The sequence below is a fragment of the Canis lupus genome, chromosome 20, assembly GCF_011100685.1.
Source record: "Canis lupus familiaris isolate Mischka breed German Shepherd chromosome 20, alternate assembly UU_Cfam_GSD_1.0, whole genome shotgun sequence".
NCBI classification, from domain to species: domain Eukaryota; kingdom Metazoa; phylum Chordata; class Mammalia; order Carnivora; family Canidae; genus Canis; species Canis lupus.
This window is the reverse complement of record NC_049241.1, coordinates 53,150,765-53,173,867: the sequence shown is the minus strand read 5'-3', so window position 1 is coordinate 53,173,867 and position 23,103 is coordinate 53,150,765. Positions and strand designations below refer to the sequence as shown.

Genomic DNA, 23,103 nt, shown 5'->3' with positions numbered 1-23,103 from the left:
TTTGTTGGCTGAACACACACACACACACACACACACACACACACACACACACACAATCAGCCTTTCTGCCTGAGTGGGAACAAAAGGACTTAGGATGGTTGATTTTCCACTGACTGCTGGGCCATCAGGGGAGGACAGATGTGGGCACGACCACGCTCTCACCCAGTTAAGGGCACAGGTTCTGGAGCCAGACGCCTGGGTTCCAATCCTGGTCCCACTGTTTACTGCTTGAATAACCTGGGGCAACTCACTCTCTCTGCTTCCGCTTCCTTGTCTGCGAAGTGGGGATCATAGAGGACCTGTTTCAGGGGTGTTAGAGGATCAGATGAGTAAAGATGGAATGTTAGCAATTACGATGGCTCTTATTTTTACTGTGTTGCTGCTGTACCAATTTTTATTCCGTGGGTTCCAAACTGAGGGCAGTTTTGCAGCCACCCTCCCCATCCAGGTGCATTTGGCAACGTCTGGAGAAAAACTGGGAAGGGTACTGTTGGCGTCTGATGGGTAGAGGTCAGGGATGCTGCTCAGCATCCTACAGTACATAGGATGGACTCCACGGCAAAGGATGGCCCCAAAGGTCCACTGTGCCCAGATGGTGGGTTTAGAGGGAAATGGGGCAGGGTCTGGGCCTGAGCTCTGGCCCCAGGGGGCACCCGGCTTCTGGAACCTCGGCAGCCTGCCTACACCCTCTTCCTGCTGCAGACATCAACGAGTGTGCACTGGACCCCGACATCTGCACCCACGGCCTGTGCGAGAACCTGCGCGGCACCTACCGCTGTGTGTGCAGCCCGGGCTACGAGGCGGGAGCCGGCGGCAAGGAGTGTGTGGGTGAGCGTGCCCAGCAGAACCCCGGCAGGTGCACGGGCCGCCCCCACTGCACAGCCCTCACCCCCCTCTCCCACCCCCACCTTCTAGATGTGGACGAGTGTGCTCGCAATAGCCTCCTGTGTGACAACGGGTGGTGCCGGAACAGCCCAGGCAGCTACAGCTGCTCCTGCCCCCAGGGCTTCAGCTTCCGGCAGGACATGGAGACCTGCGAAGGTACAGGGTCCCACGCACACTCACAGGCGTGCACATAGACACACCTGTGCTGTCCCCGCACAGGCACACACACATTCCAGCACTTATGCATGCTGCACCCTGCATACACACTTGCACTCTTAGACACATGCATGCTGTGTGTGCACACACAGTGCATGTTACATGCACACACACACCCTTACACACCGCACGTGCTGTGTACTGCATGGGCAGACGCTTGCGCATGTTGCGTGTGTGTGTATACTCATTCACACACACATTCACACTCACGGACATAGATTTATTCACACTTGGTCTCACACGGTTGTGCACACTCCCCAGCATGTGCGCTCAAACCCACATATACCCACATTCCCACACCCACTTATTCTTACACTTTACCCACTCATACTCCCAGCCACACACAGTCACACACTTACTCATCCATTCAGACCTTCAGCCATTCACACGTGTGTGCATACGATCAGACACTCAGTTACACATATTGGTGCTCACTCAATACACACATACACCCCCATATTCACACTCACGGACATGTCTACACGGTCACACACACACTCAGGAGCACACTCTCAAAGAAATGTGTGTGCCCACATTCTCACATTTTCACACTTAAGCTCACAGCCACACACTTAGATGTGTATTCACACATCTGTGCCTTTGTGCCTGCACATCCATGGATACACGCACACACGTGTTCAGGCACTCACACACTTTGCAGCAACATCCTTGTTCCCCAACACTCAGGCACCCCTGCTGCCTCTGCATGACTCCACCTCTGCCCGGGCCTTTTGTCACCTCTCCCTCCCCTGACGGCCAAGGCTCTCCACAGCACCGTCCTCACGCCCACCGCTCCCTACTCCTGAGCCACCTCTGTCCCCCACGTGTCCCTCTCAGGCCCTGTTCCAGTCAAGGCCCTGCAGCTGCCTGCTGCCCACTCCCTGGCCACATCCAGGCCTCCATCTTCCTGGGCTTCCCTCCTGCCTCTCACTCTCACCCTCTCTCATACTGTGACCCCCTTGAGGGTCACTGCTCCCCACTGTGTCTGTGCCCCCCACATCGGCCATGTGTGCATGCTCACAGGATCCTGTGTGTCAGCGCGCTTGCTTGGGTGCCCAGCACAACTCCGTGCAAGCACATGTGCGTGCCTATCTGCCCACTCCGCTCCTATCCACCTGGCCCACGTGCACATGCCTTGTCTGGTCAAGTACACGCGTGGATATATGTGTACACCTGTGTGCAACTTTCGCCACTGGACCCCAACAGCCCCTGGGGAGGAGGGGGCCCTGGTCAGCTGGGGCTCCCCCTTCCACAGCTCAGGACCCAGTGGGGGGCTGTCTTTGCAGACATCGACGAGTGCCTGTCCAACCCATGTGTAAATGGTGCGTGTCGGAACCTGGCCGGTTCCTACGCCTGTGAATGCGTCCCGGGACGCAGCCGGCTGGGGCCCTCCGGCACCATGTGCCTAGGTGAGAGGGCCCCGAGTCCCACGGAGTGGCAGGGCCCCTGCTGCCCAGCCCTACATCCCGCCCTGGGGAAGGCTGGGTCTCTGTGGGCCAGCGCACGGGTGGGGGCTGGAGGTGACACGGGTGACCCCCTCCCCTGCAGACAACATCAAGGGCACATGCTGGCTGAAGGTCCAGGATGGCCGCTGTGAAGCGAACCTGCCCGGAGCCTCCCTGCGGTCCGAGTGCTGTGCCACCCTCGGGGCTGCCTGGGGGAGCCCCTGCGAACGCTGCAAGCCCGGTAATGCCCTGGGAGCCCCCCGGTGAGCTCTGGGGGACCTCCCAGGCTTGGCCACTGCGGTTGCCTGGGCGCCCATTGAGAGGACGGGGGTCTGGACGGAGAGCGTGGCTCCTGTGCCTACTCTGCTTCTCTCAACCCCAGATCCTGCCTGTGCCCGTGGCTTTGCCCGCATGACGGGACTCACCTGTGAAGGTAACTCCCTGTCCCGCTCTGTGGTTCACTCCTCCCTCTGAGCTGCACGCGGACAGGTGCATGCCATGGGGGATGCCCGGGGTCCTGAAGTCTTTTGAGGTCGAGACAGAGATTCCCCCTCCCTGATACCCGGGTCATGCCCGAGACTCCCTGGCCTCTGGGGCTGGCACTGTTCCTTCCCGCCTCCCCAAGGACAACCGTCTCCTTTTCTGACCCTGCCCAGATGTGAACGAATGCGAGGTCTTCCCCGGGGTATGTCCCAATGGACGCTGCCTCAACACGGCTGGCTCCTTCCGCTGTGAGTGCCCCGAGGGCCTGACGCTGGATGCCACGGGCCGGCTGTGCGTGGGTGAGTCCTCGGGGCCACCTCGCCCTCCCTCCACTGCCCCTGCCCCAGTGCCTGGAGACCCCTCCTAGGGACAGAAAGGATTTGGGGAGACCTCTGGGACCCTCTCTACTTCTGCACTCATTTCTTGCTGACATGTCTCAAAAGAGGGCCTTGTTTGTTTTGGGGGTTCACCCTTTCACTTCACTTTAATGAGGCTCGTTGCAAACAGTAAGAGCTTGTGAAACAGCATCTGCGACTTTTTTTAAAAAGATTTTTATTTATTTCTTCATGAGAGACAGAGAGAGAGAGAGAGAGAGAGACAGACAGGCGGAGGGAGAAGCAGGCTCCATGCAGGGAGCCTGATGTGGGACTCAATCCCGGGTCTCCAGGATCAGGCCCTGGGCTGGAGACGGCGTTAAACCGCTGAGCCACCCAGGCTGCCCGTGTCTGTGACTTTTATTTATTCCTTCTCGTTAAGTGGAGAGTGTTGACACGGGGCGGATCTACTCACCGGGCACCCCTAGCATGCCTGGGAATCTCCCTCAGCATCTGGGGCTCCAACATTCCCTCCGAATGGCTCCCCCCTCAGGCTCAGAGATCTGAGATGTTTTCCCCGCTGGATGAGGGCTCCCTGGTTTTGCCACTGTTAACATCTTTTTAAAATTTTTTAAAGATTTTATTTATTTATTCCTGAGAGACACACAGAGAGAGGCAGAGACACAGGCAGAGGGAGAAGCAGGCTCCATGCAGGGAGCCCAATGTGGGACTCGATGCCAGGACCCGGGGATCACACCCTGAGCGGAAGGCAGATGCTCAACCACTGAGCCACCCAGGTGCCCCTGCCATCAGGTTGTTCTGAGGGAGTCTTGATGTTACTTTGAAGATGAAGTGGGTTGAGGAGCTTAGAATGGCACCCGGCACCTAGCAAGCACCTTAACAGGGCGAGTTATTGCCACTAAAATGTAACTGTTGGGTGACGTCGAGTGTCAGCACGAGGCAGTCACTCCCCTCGTGCTCCTTCCTGCTGGGGAGGGCGGTGCAGGACAGATGCTGCCGAGGGAGACCACGGCAAGGTGGGAGGGGGTGACCCGATGACTGTCCCTCCGTGTAGACATGCGCCTGGAGCCGTGTTTCCTGCGTTGGGATGAGGACGAGTGTGGGGCCGCCCTGCCCGGCAAATACCGGATGGACGTTTGCTGCTGCTCAGTGGGGGCCGCCTGGGGGGCCGCGTGTGAGGCGTGCCCAGAGCCCAGGTCCCCCGCATTTGCCAGCCTGTGTCCCCGGGGGCTGGGCTTCGCCAGCCGGGACTTCCTGTCTGGCCGGCCCTTCTACAAAGGTGTATTGGGGCGCTGGGAGCCTGGAGGCCGGGGAGAGGGCACAACACAGCCGGGGCCCCGAGGCGGGGAGTGTGTCTGGGGGAGAGCGGAGGGTGTGCATGCAGTTCGAGGTGTGAAACCTGGGGAGCACACCCAGGGACAGTGGACGCGTTTGACTGACAGCGTTTTCTGCTCCTGCGCCGCAGATGTGAATGAGTGCAAGGCGTTTCCCAGCCTCTGCGTGCACGGCACCTGCCGGAACACGGTGGGCAGCTTCCGCTGCTCCTGTGCGGGGGGCTTCGCCCCGGATACCCAGGGCAGGAACTGCACAGGTACGGGCCTGCCTCGACCACTGATTGGGGGGGCGCCTGCAGGGACGGGGGCTTCGAAGCAGACGTGGAGTCAAGACCTGTTCCGCGGGCCTGTCTTGTCCTGCCTGCCAGCCGGCTGTGTGACCCAGGGCAGGTTGCCGCCCTCTCTGCCCCTTAGGGGACCCCTACCGTAAAAGGAGGGGCTGACAAAGGTGACCTCCAGGGAGGAAACTCCCTGCTCTTGTCTGGGGTGCAGTCACAGCATCTCTGCGCCCCCTGCCTCCCCACCTCACCCCTGCCCCCTACCCCTGACCCCTGGCCCACTTCGGCATCTCAGGCTCCTTCGCAGTGTCTACACATGTGGAGGCCGGTCCCCTGCCCCTCTCTCCCCAGACATCGACGAGTGCCACATCTCCCCTGACCTCTGTGGCCAGGGCACCTGTGTCAACACCCCAGGCAGCTTTGAGTGCGAGTGTTTCCGTGGCTATGAGAGCGGCTTAATGCTGATGAAGAACTGCGTGGGTAGGTGACCGCAGGGCCATTGTGTGGGGGACCCCGATGGGTCTTGGGGCTGAGGGGAGGGGTGGTGGGGATGTTGCTTTGATGGATAGGGTTGGAGGGGTAAGTGTGGGGAGAAGCCGAGACCCAGCAAATCCGGGTGCTGTGGGGTGGTGTCCCCAAAGGCAGCCGGACATCAGGTCTGTCCTGCAGAATTGAGGCCTAGGGACCAAGGTCTGGGTGAGTTCTCCCAGGGCAGGTGTAGTGGGAGAAGAAGAGAAGGGCCCTGGAGAGAGGAGCTCCCCTCCCTTCCTTCCTTCCTTCCTTCCTTCCTTCCTTCCTTCCTTCCTTCCTTCCTTCCTTCCTTTTTTTATTCATTCAGCGAACATTTTGTGTCCCATTATTGAGGGAACTGCCAAGAGCTCATTCGTTAGCCCATGACCAGTCCCTCTGAGCTCACGACCTGATGGGGAGACAGGCGTTAGTAAGATTAATCCCCAGAGAAATGCAAAATGGTCACTGTGAGAAGCACTTTGTGGAGGGGTGGAGTGTGGTCCCCGGGGATGTCCTGCGCTCGGGGGCTTGAGGTTGTGGCTGAGGGACTGGGAGTCTATGTGGTGCAGAGGGGCTGGAAGATCAGCCTGAAGGGAGAACAGCAGGTGCAAAGGCCCTGGGGTGGGTCAGAGGGGTGGAAGGAAGTGAAGGAGATGAGTTCGAAGAGGCTGTTGGGACAGCCTGCTCCCCACACTGATGCCTCGAGGCTGGACCTTGCCTTTCCCCTGTGTCCTACAGGGTTGCTTCTCAGGGGCTCCCTCAGTGACTCCAGGAGCGTCAGCCTGGTGGCCCTGATTCCCCTGAGAATTCCAGCTTCCTTCCTGGGTTCACTTGTCCCTGCTCTTTTCAGCTCAAGCTCTGCTCCCTAGGGTCATCTGAGCCCCAAGCCTCCAGGCTCTCATGAGTGGAGCCAGGGGGACAGGCCGGGGACCGCAGGGAGCAGCTTCCACACGAGCCACAGCACAGCCACCCCGGCCAGCGTCTTTACATCTGCTCTCTTCCACATGCCCAGACGTGGACGAGTGTGTGCGGGACCCGCTGCTGTGCCGGGGAGGTACCTGCATCAACGTGGAGGGGAGCTACAAGTGTCAGTGCCCTCCCGGGCATGCGCTGACGGCCAAGGACACTGCCTGTGAGGGTGAGTGTGCAACTGGTACGCGAGTGTCAGGTGTGTGTGTCTGGGTGTGGATGTGTGTCCACCAAGGGTGAATGTGTGCGTATAGGGTGTGTTTGTGAGTCTTGTGAGTGGGCAGAGGGATGTGAGTGTGTATTTGAGTGTGTGTGTGTTTGTGTGTGTGTGTGAATGCATCGGTGTGCATGTGTGTCCGAGTGTCTCAGGGACATGTAGATGGCAGAAGGGTCCCTGTCACCCGGCTGCTCACACCCGGCCCCCACCATCCACATGCTCCCCCCACAGATGTCGATGAGTGCTCCCTGAGCGACAGCCTGTGTCCCCACGGCCACTGTGTCAACGTCATCGGGGCCTTCCAGTGCTCCTGCCATGCTGGCTTCCAGAGCACACCTGACCGCCAGGGCTGCATGGGTGAGCCCACGCCCCCCTGCCACACACGGGGCCAGCCCGCCGTCCCCTAGTCCTGATGGGGGCCCTAGCCGCAGCGGCTCGTCCTCTCTGCCCCCATCAGCCCCATGCCCAGCCCGGCCTTGCCCCTCGGCCCTGCTTCTCCACCTCTGCCCTGCCCCCCGCAGACATAAACGAATGCCGCTCTGGGAACGGTGGGTGTGACGTACACTGCACAAATACGGAGGGCAGCTACCGGTGCGGCTGCGGACACGGCTACTCTCTGATGCCCAACGGGAGGGCGTGTGCAGGTGTGTGGGATGAGGGAACCAACCTCACCTGGCCCAGGTGAAGCCAGCCAGACCTGGGACAGGCCACTGACCCTGTGGCAGGGTCCCTGGGGCGCCCCCTCTGTCCCTGCCTGCTTACAGCCCAGCCTCCTCCTCTGTCCCCCCCCCACCAGACGTGGATGAGTGTGCGGAGAACCCAGACATCTGCGATGGGGGCCAGTGTGCCAACGTGCCAGGGGGTCACCACTGCCTATGCTATGATGGCTTCATGGCCACGCCGGACTCAAGGACATGCATTGGTGAGGAGCCGGGACTGTGGAGTGGGGGTGACACACAGTGGGGGTGACTGTGGGGTGGGGGTCTGAACTCACAGGACAGACCTTCTGCAAGGAGGCATGTGGGCAAGACAGACACCAAGCTCCTTCCCTGTCACACGTGGGCGAGGGAGACCAGCTTTGCAGCAGTGCAGCAGTCCACCCATGGCCGCCAGTGCCCTGAACAGACCGCCATGTGCCAGAGTCTGTGGGGTCTGATTCTTAGCAGCAGATGCCCTGAACCTTGTTCTTTAAGCACGTCCACCCAACGCTCACCGTGTACCTGATACACACACAGGTTCACACCCCGCTCCCAGGGCTACATGTTAAGATTGCTGCACGCCGAGGTGTTTTCTGCATAAGAGGCTGAGCAAGACGGGAAAGGCACTCTGGACTGTGTTACCTGAGCCCTGCTTGGGGACCCTGGGATGTTCAGGCCATGGTCACTGTCCTGTCCTGGCTGCAGGGCGTCACGAGGCCCAGGGAGCAGATGTGTGCTGGGTGCCGCATCAGGGCAGAGCTGGGGCCAGAGTGGGGAAGTTCGAGGAAGTAGAAGCGTGACTCCCAAAAGACGTATCCAACTCCAGAGCAGCTTAGCCTTCTGGACCGCAGGAGTCTGAGGGAGTGCTCAGCGCCTCGGATCAGATCAAATAGGGAACTGCTTTATCTCTCCATCCCCTTCTTACAGATCCACATTGGCATAAAGGCTCAGATAAGGTCTGTAAGAGAAAAACCTGGCTAGCTTCGCTTAGCTCCATGCGCTCTAAATGCATTCAGCTTCAACATCCTTTTGGGAACACATGCCTGATACATACCACAGAATATGGGCTGTGAAATGTTGACTTGATGCTCCTGGTCGCCCAGTGGTGGCACCAGAAGGAGCTTCCCCCGTCCTGGAGTTGGGCAAAGAGAGCCTCAACGTGGGGGGCCTGCACTGCAGGGCCGAGAGCCATGCTCGCTTGCACATCCCCTCCACCCTCACTTGCTCCCTCCCCTGTCATCCCACAGATGTGAATGAGTGTGACCTGAACCCCCACATTTGCCTCCATGGGGACTGTGAGAACACAAAAGGTTCCTTTGTGTGCCACTGCCAGCGGGGTTACGTCATCAGGAAGGGGGCCACGGGCTGCTCCGGTGAGCTGGCGGTCGGCGGCGTGGTGCTGGTGCAGGGGGCTCCAAGGAGCCAACTCAGGGGTCCTGGGGGCCGCCCCATCCCTCAGGGCTGAGCACAGCCAGACCTCATTCTTCCAGATTTCCACAGGTGGGGTCTTGTGTTAAAGCGGGAACAGGACCCAGTCAGGTGCCGCTGGGGCTCCTCTCAGCACACAGCTCTGCAGAGAGACCTCTGCACCCCGAGGCGTCCACAGCAGTGTCCCCAAAGCATGCCAACCTGATGGCTTTAAGTGATACGGGGCTGAACATTTCAGCAGTCGTCGGTTAGGGTTCCTAGGGCTGCCATAACAAATTCCTCCAAGCCTGGCGGCTCACAGCTGCAGAAATGTATTTCCTCTCCAGAGCGGTCTGGAGGCCAGAAATCTGCAATCAGGGTGTGTGGGCAGGATGGGTTCCCTCCCGGGGGCTCAGAGTGGGAATCTGCCCTTCGGCCTTCTGGTGACAGGGCTATCAGTCCTCCATATTTCTTGGCTTGTAAATGTGTCACTCCACTCTGTCCTCACGTGGGTTCTGGGTCCCAATTCCTGTCTTACAAGGATGCCAGCCATTGGATTAGGGCCACCATAGTCCAGGAGGATCCTGTCCTAACTAACTTGGTTTACATCCACAAAGACACAAAGACCTATTTCCAAATAAGGTGCTGTTCGCAGGTTCCAGGAACTAGGGCTGGAGCATGACCTTTTTGGAGGACGCAAATATACAGTTAGGCAGTTTATTTTAATGGGTATGAGAGTCATACGTCACAAGACAGCCTCAGTTCCATGACTTTTTAGAGACTGTCATTGACGTAAGATTAGCTTGTAAAATAACATTTGGGCGAGTAACAGTGGAAGTAGTGTGAAGAAATGCGCAGTACCCAGTAGCTCACTTAGGCAGTGGGTGGACACTGCAGAGGGTATAAGGGTGAAGCCGACTTCAGACTCGCCTGAGGATCGGAAACTCAGGTTTAGGAGAAATCCCGCTTTTCAGAGCGAGGGCATATGCATTAGGACGGTTATGCTTAAGGTCTACCCTGAGCCTCTCCTGCTGCTATCTCAGACCACTTCAGAGGGCTGCTGGGAGTCATGCTTTTTGGGGTTGGGGGTGGGGGTTTTCTCCTGGGCCCTGGGTGAAGGTGGAAGCTACTGGAGTGGTGGGGGGGCGGGGCTTTCTGGGCCAGCCCTCCCCCAGGAGGCTATACTATCTCCCCACTCTGCTCCTGGGGCCCCATCTCTGCTAGGCTCCAGCCTTGTAGGGGTGCTGTGTCTGCCTTCCCTCTCCTGGTCCCAACCCTTCTTGCGACCGGGGTCCTCTCCTTGCAGACGTGGACGAGTGTGAGCTTGGGGGACACAGCTGTGACAGTCACGCTTCCTGCCTCAACGTCCCTGGGAGTTTCAGCTGCAGGTGCCAGCCAGGCTGGGTGGGGGATGGCTTCGCATGCCACGGTGAGTGCCTGGGGGCAGGCGGCCTGGGCAGAGCAGCTGAGGTAGGTCGGGGGCAGGTGGGGGGCAGGGTGGGGGTGGCCGGGCCCAGGGGTGTCTGCGGGGGTGGGGGTGGGTGCTGGTCAGGGCCGAGATCGGAGGGTCTGCCTCCCTGCAGCCCCCCAATGCACACACCTGGGGGCTCCGGGCTCCGTGTCCTGCAGACCTGGATGAGTGTGCCTTCTGGGAGCACGGGTGCAGCTTGAGAGCCGACTGTCTGAACGTTCCCGGCTCCTACCGCTGCGTCTGCCGCCAGGGCTTCATGGGGGACGGCTTCTCCTGTGAAGGTGAGAGCGGGAGGGCCCGAGAGGGACACCCCGGGGGCTGGATTCCGAGGTGGTCACGGTGGTCAGCTTGCTTCCCGACTCGCCCCGATCCAGCCCGCACACCACACCTTGGGGTGCTGGAGAGGATGTACTTCTGGCCCGCGGGCTTCTCCCCTGGGCTCTGGAGTTGGGGAGCAGGAACGCTTGCTTGCTTCCCGGGGGCCCTCCACCCGCGGCCTGCGTCACCCGGTCCCCTGTCTACCCGAGTCGGGGTCTGAGTTGCCAGCGCTGCTCGCCCGCTTCCTGGAGCCCTGGGTGGCCATGAAGTGTTTGACTGGGGCCCCCCCGCCCACCCTGCGCGGGTCCTGGCCAGTGGGGCCCCCAGCCCCCTGCCTCTTGGGGTCCCGCAGACAGGGACGAATGTGCTGAGGACGTGGACCTCTGCGAGAACGGGCAGTGCCTCAATGCCCCCGGCGGGTACCGCTGCGAGTGTGAGATGGGCTTCGGCCCCACGGAGGACCACCGCGCCTGCCGGGGTGAGGCCGGGGCCTCGGGGCTGGGGGACACCGCAGGTGGGTCCCGGGGTGGGGGGCGCGGCAGGAGCAGGCGGCCGGGCGAGGCGGGCTGACCTGGGGTCCCCACAGATGTGGACGAGTGTGTTCTCGGGAACCTCTGTGTGTTCGGGAGCTGCGAGAACCTGCCCGGGATGTTCCGCTGCGTCTGTAGTGGGGGCTACGAGCTGGACCGCGGCGGCGGCAACTGCACGGGTGTGTGGGCAGGGCAGTGGGTGCGGGAGGGCACCAGGCTCGCGGCCCCCTGCCCTTGGACCTCTTCCCGAATGCCCCATTCCAGGGGCTTGTCTGACCCCCCACCTCCAGCCGCACCCCCATTGATCCCTGTTCCCCTAAACCTCCGCTCTTATCGTCTATCGTCTCCTGAATAAATGCGGTGAATGAACGCAGCTGTGCTCCCTCCAGTACGATCGTCAAAATGATCTACTTACGTATTTAAAATGGGGGTCAGAAAAAAGTAAAAATAAAAATAAAATGGGGTCAGCAAACTCTTCCAGCAAAGCACCAGATAGAAAATATAGGGCCTTCCAGCCTCACAGTCTACTGTACGCAAGTGCCTTGTAGCCTGGAAGCAGACACAGGCAGTATGTAAATAAGTGGGCGTGGATGTGTGCCAATAAAACTTTATTTACACAAACAGGCAGGGGGCCAGATTTGGCCCGCAGATAAGAGTCTGCCAACCAACCCCTGGTTTGAAAGCACGACCTAAATGTTGGCTTTGTGTGATAGCTGCGTGGAACCCAGGGCCCGGGAAACTTTCAAGGGGCAGACGTCTATGCCAAGTGGAACAGAGCCCGGAGGAGATGGGGTTGGTCAGGGCAGGGTCGCCCCTAAAGGCTGCTGCCCCCTTGGGTGTCTTCCCAGGGGAGGATATGGCCTCACCCCAGGCTCCACATCCAACCTTTTTTTTTTTTTTTTTAAAGATTTTTTTTGTTTTTTCATGAGAGACACAGATTGAGGGAGAAGGGGAGGCAGAAACACAAGCAGAGGGAGAAGCAGGCTCCATGCAGGGAGCCCGACACAGGACTCGATCCCGGGTCTCCAGGATCAGGCCCTGGGCCGAAGGCAGCGCTAAACCACTGAGCCACCCGGGCTGCCCCCCCCACATCCAACCTTGAGGGCTTCAGCTTTCCAGGAAGAAGGTGGCAGGGAAGTGGGTCAAGGGAAGGCTCCCCACTGATGGCGCCCCCAATTCCACAGATGTCAACGAGTGTGCAGACCCCGTGAACTGCATCAATGGCCTGTGTGTCAACACCCCCGGCAGCTACCTCTGCAACTGCCCCCAGGATTTTGAGCTGAACCCCAGCGGGGTGGGCTGTGTGGGTGAGTAAACCGCGGTGCCAGCCGGGGTTCTGATGGCAGGTGATGGGCGGAGCTGTGGCCTGTTCACAGTCACCTGTTCCTGACAAACAGGACGCGCGCTGGTCCCTGGTCAGAGCCGCTGAGCCTGTTGCCTGTCGGGACACTGTGCTCAGTGCTCTTGCACACCCTTTGACTCTCGGGGTGCACACGCACAGCTCCCCTCCCTGCCCGTTTCCCCGGATGCACCCTTCTGTCTCTAGGCTACACACACAGACACACACAGTCCCATGTGTACACAGATACGTGTGTACAGGGTTTCAGACGTGCACACGGCCACACACACAGTTACCCCCACAGTTAACACACGCAGGTGCAAACACACACGTACCATTTCTCTCCTGCCACTTGCTAACCGCCCCTTTTTGCCTGCTCCAGACACCCGGGTCGGGAACTGTTTCCTGGACACGCATGACCGAGGGGATGGCGGCATTTCCTGCACTGCTGAGATTGGGGTTGGCGTCACCCGAGCATCCTGCTGTTGCTCCCTGGGGCGTGCTTGGGGCAACCCCTGTGAACTGTGCCCGATGGCCAACACCAGTGAGTCCCTGGGTGGGTGGGTGGGGGGACACAGGCGAGCACTCCCCAGGACTCGGGGAGTCGTCTTTGCTATGGGAGGGAGCCTGAGAACCAGAGAGGGAGAGGGGGTGCCCTGGGTCACACAGCATATTCTTGGCAGTTCATCGGCTGTGCCTCAGGGTCTCTTTCTGCCATCCCTTCCTGCACATTCTCGGTGTGTTCCGATCGCTCCCTTCCTCAGTCAGTCAGCAAACACTGAGTTCCTCTGTGCCCTGTGCAAGGGGCTGGGGGCCCAGAAAAGGATGAACCACAGCCCTGCACCCTGCCTCTCACCCATAAACCAGTGGTCCCTGGACTGTGGGAGAAGAGCAGTCCTAAGGGTTTGAGGCTCAGTGATGGCCGTGGAGGGGAAGGGGGTAAGGGAAGCCTTCCCGAGACAAAGGGCTTGAATGAGGTTTTGAAGGATGAGTAGGAGTTTTCCAGGCAGATCAAGGGGATGGTTGTGCGATTCCAGTGGGAATAGCATGTGCAAAGGCTTCAGGTTCACACACCTGTCACCTATCCAGGTGTGTGTGTCTTTGTGGGTGTGTCAAGTCCAGGGTCTTTCTTTCAATGGGGGAAATTTGCAGTCACACTGGTCTGGTTTGAGGATAGAAGAAATTGCCCTTCTGAACCCCCAACTAGTAGCACACAGTCTATCTATTCACATGTTGAATGTGAACATGTTTACTTGCACGTGCACACGCACGCACACACGCACACACACACACACACTACCCCCTCCTCCCAGATTGGCCAAGGTCTCTTGGCCCCAAGAGGCTGAGGAGGTAAGGGGATGTGGTTGGTGTGGTAGAGGGATGCAGGGCCCGTCCTGGAGCCTTTTTAGGGGACCTCGACCCACCTGCCTCCCCTGGGCTTTACCTAAATGCACCCCGCCCCCCCGGCCCCTCAGAAGAGCCTGTTTCCCTTGCAGCCGAGTACAGAACCTTGTGCCCGGGTGGCGAGGGCTTCCGGCCCAACCCCATCACTGTCATCCTGGAAGGTGAGTTCCTGGCAGGCGATCCACCTGCATACCCCCTGGTTGAGCTTTCTCTCATCCCTGCCTCACCAAAGCACAGTTGCGGGGGGCTCACATCTTCCTGCCCAGAGGCCAGGCAGTGAGACCAAACTGTTCTTAGTTTGTGGTGAATTTTTTGGTTTTTCTTTCATCTACCTCTTCTTCCATCTGTTGGTTTGTTGATCCATCCTTCCATGAATCCCCCATCCACCCATCTATCCATTCATCACTCATCCATCCACCCACTCATCCATCCATTTGTCCACCATCACCCACCCACCCTTCTTTCCCTCCATCCATCCACACACATAATTCCCTCCATCTGTTTGTCCATCCATCCATCCATTCCCCACTCATCCCACTCATAAGTCTTCCATCCTTTATTTCTTCCTCCTTCCCTTCCTTTCTCCCTCTACCCTCCCTCTCTCCCTTCCTGTATTCCATGCATACATACATTCATCCATCCACTCATCTACCCATCCATCTGTTCATCCATCTACTCACCTATCTGTCCATCCATCCATCCATCCATCCATCCATCCATCCATCCTTTTTTAAAAAGTAAGCTCTATGCCCAAGTGGGGCTTGAAATCATGACTGCTGAGATCAAGCGTCAGTGCTCTACCATCTGAGCCAGCCGGGTGCCCCTCATCCCTCCATCCTTTTAGGTACAGGGAGTAGTAAGATTGGAGAATCCATCCAGAGGGAACTATGTGATGGATGGATAGATAGATGCATGGATGGGAGGATGGACTAGAAAATGAAGAGAAAGGGGATGAATTCAGGGTGACACTGGCCCCAAAGAGTCTAGGTACAGCCTCCAAGGTAGGCCCTCGTGAACCCTCCAGATAGCCAACAGCTCTCAGGTTTTCTCGACGAAACAAGACTGGCCCCTCTGGGACCCTGGAGAGCTCAGGGCAGTGTCCGTGTTCCCAGAGTCCTCTGCTGGGGCTTTGTTTCTAAGCACGGCTTCCTCACTTCCTGACAGACATTGATGAGTGCCAGGAGCTGCCCGGGCTGTGCCAGGGGGGCGACTGTGGCAACACTTTTGGCAGCTTCCAGTGTGCATGCCCCCCCGGCTACCACCTCAATGGGGACACCCGCACCTGTGAGGGTGAGTATGTACCTGGCCCATCCCCCCTGCCTTCTTCCCTAGTCGCACCTCCTCTCAGGTGCTGGGGCCTGACATGCCCCTAGGGGCCAGCCCATCTGCTTTGCTGTGGGGGGCGAGCAGGGGGTGCATCAGAAGGGCAGAGAAGGCTTCTCTGGCTGCCCTCTGCTCTACTACCTCGCTCTGACTTCCTCCCCACTCAGAAATGGCCTGGCTTTGCTAGAGAAGCCACGTTCTCCCTCCTTTGGGCAAATGCTGCTTGAGGCCCCATGCTGGGAGTGGGAAGGGACAGACACAGAGGGAATAGCCACACCGTTCCTTCAAGCAGCACTTCACGTGCCTCCTTCCTGCTCTCTTTGGTGCATCGTGGTTACAACCAACAAGTTCCTGGTGTCTGTGACTGTCACCACTGCACCAAGCACTTTCCGTTCTCATCTGTTCATTGACCACAACAGCCCCATGAGGGGCCTGTTCCTTTTATGATCCGGTTTTTCAGATGCAGACTAAGGCTCAGGGAGATTAAGTGACTTGTCTAGAGGCACCAGTTAGTAAGTGAGGGAAACCCCGCCATTCTGGTCCTTGAGTCTGAGCTCTTCCAATGCACTATACCAAGTCCGTCTGTCCACCCGTCCATCCATCCACATCCATCCATCCATCCATCCATCCATCCATTCCTCTATACATCCATCCACCTAGTCATCCTCCATCGACCTAGTCATCCATTCTTCCAGCTATCCACCCATCCACCTATCCATCCATCCATCTATCCATCTACCACCTATTCATCCATCCTTCCCTCTGTCCATCCATCCATCCATCACCTATTCATCCATCCATCCATCCCCTATTCATCCATCCATCCATCCATCCATCCATCCACCTAGTCATCCATCCACCTAGTCATCCATCCTGTCCACCCATCCACCTATCCATCCATCCATCCATCCATCCATCCATCCATCAATTCAATCTCTCTCCCCCTTTCAACATTGTTAATTGAACACCTATATGCAGCCAGACACCGACACTGACACACAAGGACAGAATATCTTTTCCTTGGAGCAGCACTATTTAGAAACTCAAGGAAATGGGGAAGGAAGAGAGAGGGATCTCAGATCAAAACACCAATTTCTGTTGTATGCGGAGGTGGAAGCAGTCACACCAGAATCAGAACACAAATACTTGAAAGATACTTGAAAGATTCCTCTCTGCCTCCCCCACCTCTTAGGATATCAAGGGAGAAAGAGCAGGTCCTATCAATAAATACAGATCACAGAGTAGGGAGACTTCAACCCGAATGTTGACCTTGGATGAGCAGCCTTTCAGGGCCAGCGGTGCTCTTGAGGGCTGCAGTCCTTTCAGCCCTTCCCAGCAGTCACTCTGGGGATGGGACTTGTGCAGTAGCACAGGACCCTATTCTCCAAAGGGCTTACCTTTGGCTCAATGTTTTGCTGTTACCATCTTGAAACTCTTCACGTATCTTGAATAAGGAAGCCCCAGTCTTCATTGGCACTGGGCAAATTCTGTAGCGGTCGTGATCCTTGTTGAATGGCTTGTTTCACTGCTGGAATCGCTGGGTTGTGTGGCTATTTCTTGACTGTTCTATTTTGTTTGAGGAACTGTCAAACTGTTTTCTGCAGTAGCTACAGCACTTTATGTGCCCACTAGTGGTATGCAAGGGTCCCAGTTTCTCCACATCCTCATCAACAATGGTATTTTCCGTTGCTGAAAGTTATACTGTCTCGTGGGTGTGAGGTGGCATCTCATTAGGGTTTGATCTGCACTTCCCTGATGACTCATGACTAGTGAGCATCTTTTCACATGCTCATTGGTCATTTGTATGTCACTGGAGTAGTGTCCATTCACATCTTCTGCCCATTTTTAAATGAGGATGTTTGTCTTTTTGTTGTTGATTTGTGAAAGCTCTTTATATATTCTGGATACAAGACCCTTATCAGACTGTGATAGTGCCTCCCATTCCTGTCACTTTCTTGATAGTGGTCTTTGATGCCCAACAGGTTTTAGTTCTGATAAAGACCAATTTATCTTTTTTTCTTCTTCCATAGCTGCGCCCTTGGTGTCATCTAGAATCCATTGCCAAATACAGGATCATTAAGATTTACCCCTATGTCTTTTTCTAAAAATGTTATCATTTAAGCTCTTACATTTAGGTTTTCTATTTATTGTGAGTTACTGTTTGTGTAGGGTGTCACGGAGGGATCCAGCTTCATCCCTTTGCCTGTGGACATCCAGTTGTCCCTGCACCATTTGGTGAAGAGACTCTTCTTTCCCCATTGACTGGTCTTGGCTTCCATGCCAAAGCTCACGTGACATATGGTTTATTTCTGGACTCTCAATTATATTCCATTGATTTATAAGTCTACCCTGCTGCTAGCACCCCACTGTCCCAATTACTGGAACATCGTACATTTCAAAATTGGGAAGTGTGAGCACTCCGACGTTGTTTTTCCTTTTCCAAGATGGTTTTAGGTAAGCAGGTTCCCTTGCAATCCCATATGAATTTAGGATCAGTTTTTCCACTTCTCTGGTTTTCTTTAATTTTTTTTTTTTTGCAGTTATGTTTTATAGTTTTTGGTATTCAACTCCTGCACTTCTTTGGCTAAATTTCTTCCTGAGCATTTAATTTTTTGGACGCTATTATAAGCACAATTTTTAAAAAAAGATTTTATTTATTTATTCATGAGAGACACAGGGGGAGAGAGAGAGACAGACAGACAGACAGAGACAGACACAGGCAGAGGGAGAAGCAGACTCCATGCAGGGAGCCCGACGTGGGACTCTATCCTGCGTCTCTAGGATCACTCCCTGAGAGAGGGAGACGCTAAGCCGCTGAGCCAGCGGGGCTGTCCTAAGCACATTTTTTTAGTTTCTTTTTGATGGCTCACTGGCAGGATACAGGAATACAGCTGATATTTGTATGTTAGTCTTATATGCTGCAACTATGCTGACCTCACTTATTAATTGGCTCTAACAGTTTTGGTTTTGTGGATTCCTTTGTTTTTTTTTTTTTTTTTTAAGATTTTTTTTAAGTCATCTCTACACCCCGCATGGGGCTCGAACTCACAACCCCGAGATCAAGAGTTATGTGCTCTACCGACTGAGCCAGCCAGGCTCCCCTTTGTCTTGTGCATCCTTTAGGAAACCTCCCATATCAGATTCCACAGTTGTTTTAAGTTCCTGACTGGAGTCCAGAGTTCTGCAAAAGTTGATTTTTGTCAGTTTTTGCCAGCTCAGTAGTTTTCGTGGAGGAATGGAGGCTGGCGTTCCTTACTTTGCCATTTTTGGTGATGCCGCTCCCAGCACGCTAATATCCCACCACCTGTTTTTGTACAGCCCACTGGCTAAGAATGCTTTTTACATTTTTTAAATGATTGAAGAAAATCAAAAGAAGAAGATTTTTGCAATATGTGAAAAATACATGAACTTCACATTTCCTGTCACCTCACATTAGGAACCACACGGCTGCCCCACTCCTGGTGATAATGTAATTGACTCATGGGCTAAAGTCATGTTTTTTTCTTAATAGAAATGAGATCATAGTAAATTTTCCCCCCACTTAGCTCCACGTCAGATCTTTCCATGCCACTGGGATGCCTGCATATTTTTAAAATTTTATTTATTTATTCATGGGAGACACAGAGAGGCAGAGACACAGGCAGAGGGAGAAGCAGGCTCCCTGCGGGGAGTTATCCAGACAACTCCTGGATGCTGCCACTCCCTCCCCTGTAGACATCGACGAATGCTCTTGCACACTCGGGCATCTGTGGCCCTGGTACCTGCTACAACACCCTGGGGAACTACACCTGTGTCTGCCCTGCAGAGTACCTGCAAGTCAACGGTGGCAACAACTGCATGGGTATGAAGTGTGGTGACTGGGGAGACAGACAGTTGTGGGAAAAGCACTTGGGTGTGGAAGGGACTTCTAGGGGTCTCCATGCCTTGGAAGAGTGTGGAGGGGTGTGTTTAGGGGAGTAGAGAGAGGGAGGGTATATGTATTTGAGTTGCTGGTCAGAGTAGAGAACAAGATGCAGGATTCGGGGACTCAGGGCTGCCATGAATGGTTGTTCAAGTTGTGCACTACCCAACAAAAACTTGAATGTAAATGGCACCCCATGTGTCTTGGGACAGAATCATCAAGCCAATTATTTTCAAGTGGTTACATGAATGAGTTCCCATCCATCTGGCTCTCTCTTCCTCTGGCTAACTATCTTTTATCCTCCCTCCTCTTCCTAACCCAACTGCAGACATGAGGAAGAGCATCTGCTTCCGGCACTATAACGGCACGTGTCGGAATGAGCTGGCCTTTAATGTGACCCGGAAGATGTGCTGCTGCTCGTACAACATCGGCCAGGCCTGGAACAGACCCTGCGAGGCCTGTCCCACCCCTGCCAGCTGTGAGTGCCCCCCCCCTCAACCTTCTTTCCAGCTTGGTCCTTTTTAGTGCAATATTTAAGGAGGCACACCCTGCTCAGGGCACCCAGATGAGCTCTCATCCTACATTGCTCTGGTGAGGGCTGAGGGGTTGAAGTTATGTCCTTGTCGATGTACAGAAATCATCACTCTTGGGGTGGGCAAAGCTCCCTTTCTTCTATTTTGTGGATTTGGGGAATTTAAAGTGGGTCAGCGAAGCTTGTATTTGTGGTAAAGATCCTTGAAGACTCACGGATTTTTTTTTGGGGGGGGGGACAGGGTCAGTGAGTGCCTGGGGCCAGGAAGGAAAGCAAAACTGGTCAGAGGAACCAGGGTCCCCATGAGCAGGGGAAGGGGCAGACTCGGGAAGCTCTGGGGAGGACTGCTAAAGTGTTGTTTGGGATGAAGAAGGGGTTCCGGGCAGGGAACAGCATGGGCAAAGCCCTGGAGGCAGCACTGAGCCCCAGACCAGGCTAGGAACAGGCATGAGAGTCACCCCCACCCCCACCCCGGTCTGTGGCATTTTGTTATAGCGCCCGAGCTGGCTAGGACAGTTTGTTTCCTAGGGCTGCGGCAACAAATGACACAAACTTGGTGGCTTTTTAACCCCAGAAATTAATTTTCCCCCAGTTCTGAAGACTCGAAGTCAGAAGCCAAAGGGTCAGCAGGGCCATGCTCCATCCAGAGTCTCTAGCTTAGAATCAGTCTTTGCATCTTCCAGCTTCTGGTTAGCTCTGGGCCATCTTTGTGTTCCCCAGCTTGCAGCTCTGTCCCTAATCTCTGCCTTCATCTTCTTATGGGGGCTTATCCCCGAGTGTCTGCATGTCTCTTCTTTTCTTAAAGGACACTGGTCATTGCATTCAGGGCCCACCCTAATCCAGGATGACCTCATCTTTTCTTGATGACGTCTGCCAAGATCCTATTTCCCCCAAATGGTCACACTCGGTGGTTCTGGGTGGACACCAGCTTAGGGGGTGGTGAGCGTCCATCCGGTGCAGGACGATGGAGCAGGGATCGCTGTTGGGCTTTTCTGGGGGTAACAGGTGAGCCTGTTCTGGGTTCTAGGAAACAGAACTGGACAGACCCAAGCTTGAGCAGGCTGGAAGGAAGCCACAAACCTCCAACTCTGGTCAGGAGATTGTCGGGACAGATCACATGTCACCCTTGGGTTGGATGCTGGGACTTAGGCACCTGCCCAGATCTCATGTACCTGAATCTAAGGTACATGTAGAATATGACAAGGTGGAAATCCACACAGGCCAAGGGGCCATTCTCATCACGATGCAGACAGAAGAGCGAGTGAGGACCAGGGCAGGCACCTTGGGGAAGGTGACAAGGAGGCACTGCCTGAATGTCTGCCTGTGTCTGTCCTGTGTGCCCGGAGACACCTGGGCTGCCTGGCAGCCTCTCAGTTGCAGCCAATGGGATGCAACAAGCATGAGGTGCCCCGGGGGACCCCAAGGGTGATGGCGTCAACTCTCTGGTAGCAGTGTGATGGGTCAGCGGGGAGCCCAAGGGGGCCTTCCCCGTGGGCTTCTGAGTCCTCAAGGCTGAACTGGGCTCTGCTAGGAAACAGCAAAAGGAACAGCATATGCGAAGTTCTGGTGACAGGATGGAGCAGGGCCTCTCCAGACATATAATGAAATCGGTGTAAGGTGAGGGCGGGAGTTTACTGCTGGAGAAGTAGGGCCAGGGGACAAAGGTCTCAAGGTCCAAAGTGAGGAGTCTACCTATTATGGTGAGGGCACGAGTGGTTGGCGGCACTCGTGTAGCCAAGAGATGAGAGAGGCTGCATCTCTGCGTCTCTGTGTTGGAAAATCATGCTGTCCAGGTGGATGGGCTGCCCGTGACCCTTCTGGTGTTGGTCAAAGCAGAGGGAGGGAGAGGGACTAGTTATCGGGAGGCCACATGCGGGCTGGGCTGCGAGGGTTGGAGGAGGCGATGAGTGGGGGACCAAGAAGAGGAGGAGGTGTCCTCCCCGGGAGTCTGCAGCCCCAGCACCCTCTGCCCTGTTCCCCCTTGCCCAGTGGACTACCAGATCCTGTGCGGAAACCAGGCCCCTGGCTTCGTCATTGACATCCACACTGGGAAGCCCCTTGGTGAGTGACCATGTCCCCATGTCCCTCTGTCCCCAGAGCCTTGACCTCTCCGTTCCATGCATCCCCACCCCATGCTCCGGCACTTCCAACTCCCCAGACCGGCCCAGGAGTCCTGTTACCAAACACTTCCACTTTATTTAAAAAAAAAAAAAAAAAAAAGAGTATTTTTATTGTCATTCATTTTAAAAAATTCTGATAAATACCATAATGTGAGATTTACCATCTCAACCATGTTTAAGTGTCCAGTTCAGTGGCATTGAGCGGATTCATGTGGTTGCACAGCCACCCCCACCACCCATCTCCAGAACCTTCCATCTCCCCACACAGAGGCCCCATCCCCAGGAAGCACTGATCCCCCCACCCCCTGCCCCACTCCTGGCTCCCACCATCTCCTCTTTGTCCCTGTGGACGGGCCTCCTCTGGGGACCTCCTGGGAGTGGGGTCCTGCAGGAGGTGTCCTTCTGGGTCTGGCTTTTTGCACTGAGCGAGATGTCTCTCCAAGGTTCATCCGTGTTGCAACATGGGTCAGAACACTTCTGTTCTAAGCTAAGCAAGGTTTTGTACGATTTGATCCTTGCGTGCCACATTTCAGCTGGTGGCGTTGAACTAAAGAACCCATTTCCAGGTGTTTTCCCCTCACGGGCATGTTCTCCTTCTTTAAAACAAGCATGGCAAAAAAAAAAAAAAAATTTAATTAAAATTAAAAAATTTAAAAAAAAGCATGGCAGAAAAAAGGGGGAACACCTACGTGGCTCAGCAGTTCAGTGCCTGCCTTTGGCTCAGGTCGTGGTCCCGGGGTCCTGGGATCGAGTCCCGCATCAGGCTCCCCTGCAGGGAGCCTGTTTCTCCCTCTGCCTATGTCTCTGCCTCTCTCTCTCATGAATAAATAAATAAAATCTTAAAAAAAATAAAAATAAAATAAACAAGCACAGCACTTAAGATCTACTCCCCCTGCAGTCACCGTGTCCAACTGAAGTCCCCTTCACTCTCCCAAGATTCCCATACTGTGTGTCCCAAGGATTTCTAGATCCTTCTTTGTGCATTTCAGTACACGTAGAGGTGGCTATTGAGAATGTATGGCACTGTTCTCTGGGGAGTTTGAAACTTTAAAATTCTCTAATTCCCTACACGTTGGCCTGCAACTCATCTTTTTTTCAGCCAGCAACAGGTTGTGGAGATCCGGGCAGGTTACTGCTTGCTGTGCTATCCCTCTTGCCTTGCTTTATAGTATATGTACCGTATGTGGACCCGTCCTGGTCCCCCATGGCTGGACACTGGATTCCTTTTTTTTTTTTTTTTTTTTAGGATTTTATTTTTTTATTTGAGGGAGAGAGAGAGAGAGAGAACAAGTGGTGGGGAAGGGCAGAGGGAGAAGCAGTCTCCTTGCTGAGCAGGGAGCCCAACTTGAGGCTCAATTCCAGGACCCCGGGATCATGACCTGAGCCGA

At 55.5% G+C, this 23,103-nt stretch overlaps 1 protein-coding gene across 1 annotated transcript in view; it reads left to right on the top strand.

Annotated features, from left to right (window-relative positions):
• The window catches only part of FBN3 (fibrillin 3), a 52,885-nt gene that overhangs the window by 10,552 nt on the left and 19,230 nt on the right, over window positions 1-23,103 (top strand). The window contains 26 exon segments of the mRNA XM_038567487.1: window positions 703-828; window positions 916-1,041; window positions 2,388-2,510; window positions 2,650-2,787; window positions 2,929-2,979; window positions 3,203-3,328; window positions 4,419-4,643; window positions 4,830-4,955; window positions 5,328-5,456; window positions 6,499-6,624; window positions 6,904-7,029; window positions 7,194-7,316; window positions 7,469-7,594; window positions 8,618-8,743; window positions 10,084-10,206; window positions 10,407-10,529; window positions 10,919-11,044; window positions 11,153-11,275; window positions 12,281-12,403; window positions 12,818-12,979; window positions 13,932-14,000; window positions 15,004-15,129; window positions 18,877-18,893; window positions 18,895-19,003; window positions 19,392-19,541; window positions 21,585-21,656. Of these exon segments, the coding sequence (XP_038423415.1) occupies window positions 703-828; window positions 916-1,041; window positions 2,388-2,510; window positions 2,650-2,787; window positions 2,929-2,979; window positions 3,203-3,328; window positions 4,419-4,643; window positions 4,830-4,955; window positions 5,328-5,456; window positions 6,499-6,624; window positions 6,904-7,029; window positions 7,194-7,316; window positions 7,469-7,594; window positions 8,618-8,743; window positions 10,084-10,206; window positions 10,407-10,529; window positions 10,919-11,044; window positions 11,153-11,275; window positions 12,281-12,403; window positions 12,818-12,979; window positions 13,932-14,000; window positions 15,004-15,129; window positions 18,877-18,893; window positions 18,895-19,003; window positions 19,392-19,541; window positions 21,585-21,656 (3,120 nt within the window).